This window comes from Alligator sinensis, unplaced genomic scaffold (assembly GCF_000455745.1).
Source record: "Alligator sinensis unplaced genomic scaffold, ASM45574v1 scaffold421_1, whole genome shotgun sequence".
In the NCBI taxonomy this organism is placed as follows: domain Eukaryota; kingdom Metazoa; phylum Chordata; order Crocodylia; family Alligatoridae; genus Alligator; species Alligator sinensis.
Genome location: NW_005841871.1, coordinates 1,534,126 through 1,542,319, shown reverse-complemented (window position 1 = coordinate 1,542,319; position 8,194 = coordinate 1,534,126). Strand labels below are relative to the sequence as shown.

General features: G+C 46.4%; 1 protein-coding gene across 1 annotated transcript in view; it reads right to left on the bottom strand.

Annotated features, from left to right (window-relative positions):
- The window catches only part of AFAP1 (actin filament associated protein 1), a 165,302-nt gene that overhangs the window by 69,444 nt on the left and 87,664 nt on the right, over window positions 1-8,194 (bottom strand). The window contains exon 4 of the mRNA XM_014527232.2: window positions 7,209-7,317. Coding sequence (XP_014382718.1) covers window positions 7,209-7,317 — 109 coding nt within the window. The remainder of the gene's footprint in view (window positions 1-7,208; window positions 7,318-8,194) is intronic.

The window sequence follows — 8,194 nt, the reverse complement described above, 5'->3', positions numbered from 1 at the left end:
GAAAGAGTGCTGGGTCTAGATGACCCCAGCTAGATACTCATCTAACCTCCTCTTGAAGACCCCCAGGGTAGGGGAAAGAAGCCCCTCATCTTATAATGGAGAGGGACAAATTCAAGGCAAGCCTCCAAGAATTAGATTGTATACCTGGAAAATTAGAACTAATTTACAAATTTTCTATATAGATTATCTAATTATTGGGGGGCCACCTTATAATCAGGGTCATCTGTTCATGTAAATCTGGTATTAAACAAAACGTGTGTGTAGCAACTGTGTGGCTGGTCTCAACCATGCCTTAAATTGAACGTATGGCCAGGCATCAGCTGATCAGTACTCCAAGCCTCAGAAACACATGGGAGTTCTTGACCCCCATATTCTTCTGAAACTCAGAGCACTTATCAGCTGACTGCCGCTCCCAGCCTTGGGAAAGCGCTGGAGTTGAGGGCTCCAAAGGCTGGGAGTGGCTGCTAATTGGGCTCCCAGCTTCAGGGGTGCATCAATCAAGGGCTTTGTTGCATCCCTGAAGCTGGGTGCAAGAGTAAGTTGATGGATGATGGCAGCACAGGGGTGTGCTGGAGTCCTTCAGGGAACTATGGGAACCAGCCATAAAGTTAACCTCCACCCACATGCCAGGAAGAGCCGGGACTGCACCAGGTGACTACTGGAGCACAGTGGAGCTGCAGCAAAATTTGGGGTGGCTGCAGGGCTGCCGATGCCTGCTCTGAGCCCCACCCTGCTAAGAAGAGCCCTTTGCAGTGCTGGTATGAGCCTGCAGCTGCAGCCCACTCCCCCTCCCCCCACAGATCCGGGGGCACGCGCCCCCCCCGTGCCCTCCTGGGGCGCAAGCAGTGGTGGGAGCCACCCCCTCCCATGAGCTGTGGCTTCATCCCATGTGCTACTCGCCCCAGCTGGGCAGTGCCTGTTCCCACCCCCTCCCTCCATCACCACAGGAGGTGTCGATCCCCGCCACATCCCTTCCCTCCCCCCTCTCCTTCCAACTTACCAGCCGCAGGCAGCTCTCCAAGGTGGCAGCTCTGCTCCTCGCTGCCTGCGTGCTGCACTGTGGCTGCCTGCAGCACGGGCATTTATCGGCCAAATTATCGGCCCCATCAGGCTGATATCTGATACAGCTAATTTTCTTTATATTGATACCAATCCGATAGTGGACTGATGTATTGGTGCAGCTCTAATATTAATGCATGTGTAATATATGTAATATCTTTGTTGCGTGTTCCTTTTATTGCACTAATGTGTGTCCAGCTTATGACTTAACACGATTATCTTGTTAATCACATCTTAGGTGTGCCACCTCCCCAGGGCTTTAGACTGTAGTCAGATGCTTAGGGTACTAGCTAGGGATATGCAAGAGATATTTAGGATGAAAAACTGCTTTGAATCAACCAGAGCAGGGATTTCAACTTGAGAGTACAGCAATCCAGACCAGTACCTGAAATGCCTAGGTGGATAAATGGATACTTACACATGCTTCAGCAATCTATTCCAGGATCAAAACCACATATTTTGACACATTTTACTCACTAAAGATTTTTTTTAAATGTTTATTTTTCCTTTCCTTCTATCACCAAACGAATACAAATTCTGAAATACTGAATGCTGCCATGGAACAGACTTATTGCCCCCAATGGAGTAGTATGGCTTATAAATAGCTGAATGCAAAACAAATAGCTAAAATCTGCAACATTTCAAATAAGAAAAAAAATACAATGCGATTTTGCGTTAAAATATTGTGTTGCTATTATTGTATGTATATGTGTATTGTGTTAAAAAAAAACCCGGAAAATGGAAATCAAGGTATAGGCAGGAAAGCTAAAGGTTCTCTGTTATTTAACTTAAAGTGATAGATTGGGAAGAAGTTTTATACAAAAAAGTGCATACTCGCTCATGCTCATTTAAAACAATATGAAAGATCTGCCAGGTTTTCTCCTATTTCTCCATCCCTCTTAATTTCCTCCCCCAGGATCAAGATTAAGTAGCCTAAACAAAAATAGATTTTTGCACTGGTTATCTGGTAAATTCCATGAAAGTTTACAGTGACAAATCAGGAAATACTTAGAAGTTCATTGAGGTAACTACTAACATATACTTACCTGTTTGCGAGAAAAAGTTAAGGTTAATGAAATGTGAGAATGTAGATTCAGTAGTTACATTTACATCTTGAAGATGTTTCCCTGAGGAACATGTTTTGCACAGAGGCATAACCTAAGGGGCAAGCTGCTAGAATCCCATTTCATTCCCACAATACTTTAGGTGGCCATAAATGGCCTCTCTTCCATTCTTTCAAATTAAGAGATCTTGTGGAGTTAGGACACAATGGGTGCATCTACATGTTCAAATAAACGTGACTAAATTTAATGTGCATTAAGGAATTTTTAGCAGGGACTTTGGACAAAAGTTAACGCACTTGGCACTAAAGTTAGCTGCAAGTCCCTTCAGCCATGCCATGTGCCCCTGTGGCCACCAGGGGGAGTTCCATCCTAGGCCACATGGCTGCCAGCAGTTGGCAGCCATCATGGAAGCTCTGATCTCTAGCCAGCCCCTTTTCTGCAGAGGAGCTGTGCGCCCAGCACAGGGGCAGAATGGGCCAGCTCCCTCCCTTCCCACCCTGCCTCCCCGTACTAGGGCTACCCTTGCCCCTGCCAGTGGTGCCCAGCACTGCTCCAGCCCAACCTCTGTTAGTGACGACCACCCCCCTGCCCTGCCACTAGGCATGGTGCTGCCCCCGCTGGCCCCAGCAGCACCCCACCCAGGCCCCCGGACAGATGCACACGTGTCAATGGGGGCCCTGCCTGATCCCCTCCTCCTGCACTTCCCCACTCAAGCCCACCTGCCCTGCCGCCCACACACCCTCTACCCTCTGCAGTGCCACTCAGGACACACAAGGGTGAAACAAAAAAACTTTAATGCCCTCACAATCCCCACCTGCACCCCTCCCCCCTCAACGAACAGTGCCCCTCCACCACACTCCCCACCCACCAACAATAAAAAACCCACTTACAAGAGGCCAACGATATACATAAGATAAACTATACACGTACTAAAAATTATTTACAATATTTTGGCTGTTCCAGCTCAGAGTGGGGAGTTGAGGGGGAGGGGGCCAGGCCAGGGGGGGATGGCAGGCAGGAAGTTCTCTAGGACCTCCTCCTAGGGCCAGGGAAGGGCCTGCTGCAGGGTGGCAAGTGAGACCTAGGGGCCCTGTGGGGCCATGGGTGGGGGCCAGACAGCAGGGGACATGTACGCAGGTACCAGGGCCAGGATGGTCTCCATTGCCTGGTGGTTGGTGTCCCCCCACTACTGGAGCTGCTCCAGGCACTCCTGCTCCAGGTCCTCCATGTGGGCCCAGTGGTCTTGTTGTGCCTGGTCCTGCGCCTCCACCCAGACAACATCCTCCAGCCACCAGGCCTGCTCCTGTACCTCCCACGTCTGCTCCTCCAGCTACCATGCCTGCTCCTGTCTCTCCGTCATCACCACCAGCCACTAGAGCAGCAGGGTCCAGTCTCTGGTGTGCCACTGGCACAGCTGGCACATTCAGACCGCTGTGCCGAGGGCAGGTTTCCCTGAGCTGCCAGTGGATGCAGCAGCCAGGGAGGAAGATGGGGTGGCAGACTGAAGGCCCAAGGTCCCCTCCTCTGGTAATGTGTCACTGGAGGTGTCAGGGCAGGGAGGGGGCTCTGCCAGGCCTCCCCTGCTTGTGGCATTCACTGGGGTGCAACTTGGCTTCTGGGGCACCAAAATGTGGGTCAGCTGGCACATAAAGGGCATGGACTTTTGGGCATGAGTGGACCAACAACTACTACTCAAAAACCTACTACAAGAATAGGAAATCTAATAAGAAGGCTGTCTGTTCAGCTGATACTGCTTGTGAAGGCAGTGAATTAGAGCAGACCTACGACAAGCATGGAGTAATCAGGGATCCTACTTCATTATCACTTCTGCATCAGCCAGGGAACTAAACAAACAAAGACAATGCAGTACAGACATCCAACCAAACACCCAGTAGATAAGGGGGTCTCAAGGAAGATGGAGACAACTCCTTCTCTCAACAGCAGAGTAGGGCACCCCCCACCACCACTTTTTAAAATGTGGTGGCACCTTCAGTTGAGAACCACTCAGGATAATTTTTGAGGTTAGATAGTATTGAAAAAAATCAGTGCTGCCCTAACAGGTGCTTCTCAGCCAGGCATTACTGCCTGCAGGTAAAGCCACCCTGCATGCTTGCTGCACAACCAGCCTGGAAAAGGCTGTGTGGCATGGTGTACACTCCTCCCGTAGGGCTCTCTGACAACCCTAAAGCCGACAGGACTGCTGGCGTGAGCTGTAGTACTCCCTGGTCACACCCCAAGCTCCTCCCAGAAACAGGCATTTGAGATAGTTTCACCTGCAAGCCTCTGTTTCTAGGAGTGATGGAGGTGTGTAGTGGTAAGGGCTACAGCAATCCTGTCTGCTTTTAAGATTACCAGAGAGCCCTAATGCAGGAGGGATGCACGCACATGGCACTACCCTGTGTGCAGGGCAGTTTTACCTGGCTGTAGCTACAGCAACAGCATCTGTGGACAAGTTGCAGAGTCCAGCAGAGAGCAATGAAAATGGTTTGGTGGCTGAAGCACATGACTTCTGAGAAGAGGCTGAGGGAGCTGGGATTTGATAGCAGCCTTTAACTACCTGAAGGGGGGCTTCCAAGGAGGATGGAGCTAGATTGTTCTCAGTGATGACAGATGACAAAACCAGGAGCAATGGTCTCAAGTTGCAGTAAGGAAGGTTTAAGTTGGATATTAGGAAAAAAACTCTCACTAGGGGGGTGGTGAAGCACTGGAACAGGTTACCTAGAGAGGTGATGGAATCTCGATCTTTGGAGGTTTTTATGACCTGGCTAGACAAAGCCTCAGCTGGAATGATACAGTTGGGAATGGTCCTGCTTTGAGCAGGGGGTTGCACTAGATAACCTCCCGAGGGCCCGTCCAACCCTAATGTTCTTTGATCCTATGACACATAGCCACTGGCAGGGCTGGCTGGGGTACAAGGGTGCTTCAGTGCTGGGGATGCCCGATGGCTAACCCCACCCTGAAGCACCTTGTGCTCCAGTCAGCCTCTCCACAATGCATTGAGCTTGATCAGAGCAGTCCTAGGTTGGCAGGCTGACCCCCCAGGGCATAATTTAGCCATTAGTTACAGATAACAAAATGTAAAGTGCTCCATCTGGGGAGAAGTAATCTACAACACACTTACAGGCCCAGCAGTCCTCTACTTGCCAGCACCACAGCTGAATGAGACCTGGGTGTCATGATAGCAAAATGAACATGAGTCACCGATGTGATGCCACAGCTGGCAGAGCTAATCAAACGCTGGCATGCATCTACTGAGGCATCTTGAGCAAGGCTAAGGAAGTCATCCTCCCGGTCTACTTGGCCTTGATGAGACCGCAGCTGGAGTACTGCGCCCAGTTCTGGGCAACACACTTCAGGAAGGATGTGGAGAAGCTTGAGAGTCCAAAGGAGGGCCACATGCACGATTAGAGGCCTAGAGACCAGGTCATTCAAGGACAGGCTGAAAGACTTGGGACAGTTCAGCCTGGAGAAGAGAAGACCCAGAGGGGAGTTGGTGGCAGCCTATAGGTATATCAGGGGCATACATCAGGGCCTGGGGGGGTGGGCATCTATTCACCAAGGCCCCCCAGGAGAGGAAAAAAAAAATAATAGGCACAAGCTGATTGAAGATTGCTTCAGGCTTGACATAACTTGTAAAGAAGTTTTTTCTTAAGTGCCGAGGGTTTGGAACAGGCTGCCCCCTGTTGTACAGTGGTACAGTCACCTACCCTGGCAATCTTCAATAAGCGTCTTGACGCCCATTTTGCTGGGGCCATCTGATCCCAGCAGTCCTTGCTGCCCAAGTGCAGGGGGGTTGCACCCAATGATCTGTAAGGTCCCTTCCAGTCCCTAACATCTATGAAACTATGAATTGTTGACAAGACTTATGTTCCTACATAACTTTTAATAAAAGAGAACTTCATAGATACAAAATGGCAATGAACTGCAGTGAAATGTAGGCAGTACAAGTTATAACATACTCGTATGCATGTTGGGGCGGGGGGGGCTGTGTGTTTATTTTTTAAGTTGCAGCACCAATGAATGACTCTCTTGGTCCATGTATCCTAAAAGCTTCAGTGGGTTTGGATACCTTGTTGTAGTTTAAAAAAAAAGTTATGAACTGGGCTTTGTTTAGCAACCTTGATTTGGAAATTCAGACTGGGTGTAGCAGGACCACCCTGAAGTGTTTGTCAGGAAGAAGTGGGGAGTGGCATGACCCTGCTTTGCTAAGACTGCACATATCTTCATTCTTACATTTTCTGGAACTTCTTTTCTTTTTCTCAACTCTCCCATGTGAAGTGATTCTATGAATAAATGCCAAATTTCCTGTGTTTTACTTTTATGTTAACAGCTAATGTGTACTTGTAATCTTCCATGCAACAATGAAGGGCTCTCCCTGACCTCTAATATACAAATGGACTACAGATCATTTGTCAGGTGTTCAAAGGTGACATACTTAACTGCTGTGAGAGAGAAAGATGCATTTTATTTATCCATTAACATTTGAACAATTAAAACTATCTTATATAAAATACACTAGTATTCTGGTAAACTTAGTCAGCAACAAATCAGTCATGTACAATGATTTAACATTTGACAGCTAATAGCAAAACAGCCCTTTGAATCTTTGCACATCCATGGAAAAACACTCTCAACAAGTGTGTGTAAATGTCCAGTTCATTAATTCTGCATAATAGTTTATTGAAAGCCATTTCAAAGCCCAATTTAAGCAAGCTCAGATTGACTGAATATTTGGATGTGGTAAAGAACACTACAGCACTGAGATAAACAGTACTAATGATGAACCAGTAGGAAGTGCTCTACCACAAGAGTCAATCCTGAATCAGTGTTGAGAACAGTATCACTGGCTACTTCCATAAAGAATTGCTTGGAGTGTGCGTCTTCCATATGACTAACTGAGCCCAATCATAAACTAGTGATAATTTACCCATACAGATACTGACAATAACAAACACTTCATATAATTCTTAACTTTAAAGGATACCAAAAGAAATTATCTTTTCATTTAAAAGTCTGTGTGTTCTAAAATATTAAGTCACTACAGTGGACCATTGTTTAGGTCTCCATATGATATATACTGCTTACTGGAAGTGATGTATTCGGGGGCCTTTCCAGGACTAAGTGGCACTGCCTCTTCATAGTAGCCTTCTGGAAGGGATGATGTTGGTAATGGTGGAGGCCCATTATCTGGGGGCTAAATTTAAAAAAAAAAAAAAAAAAAGGGAAAAAGGGAGATTAATTAGATTAACAAAAATGGGCACCTAAGATACCTGGACACGTCAAGTAATATTTATGGAAACATTCCCAAGATTATAAAACTGTCATACAACTTTTTCCAATATCAATTACATATAAAGGTAAGGCTCTAGAAAAGGGAAGTTGTGCTGTTTTGTCCTAAGGAAGTTTTTGCTGTGTGGCAGCTTTTAGAAAGGAAATAGGTCAGAGTTTCAGGCTGCCAGCACATGGTTATAATAAAATAATAACCAGATTGCGGTTGAGATTTGCAAAGCAGAAGAGGGAATTTAGCCATACTTCTTCCACACTACAGAAATTCTTTCTGAAGCCTCAAGGCACCCAAATCTTTCCTCCTCTCTTATGATGGATAAATAGTACATTACTCTGTGAATCCTTCAGCTGATTCAAAGGAAGTAACATCATGAATGATAACAGAATCAGGCCCAAGAAATAAAGCTATATTAAAAAAGGCCTTCCATTTAGCTATTAATATCAGAATTAAAAACTACTGTAATCCATCTGCAGTAAAGCACCTTAAGACGGAAACTTTCTGTTTAAAGACTACAAATCCCACCTAGGTAAAGGGACCTGTACAGGTAGATGCTGCCTACGCATGAAGAACACTTAAGGATTTCCCTGGACATCAGGGTTTAAACTACTATGAGGATGCTATACTTCAGACACAAATATTCATATTATAAAAGGAGACAATCACATTCTCCTTTAACATTGTTAAAGGAGGATTTCTTTGGAAGATGATGAATTCCTACAGTACAGACTAAGTTAAGTTTTCCAATTACATTAAAGTTCTGAATGAATAATTTAAATTTAAGGAA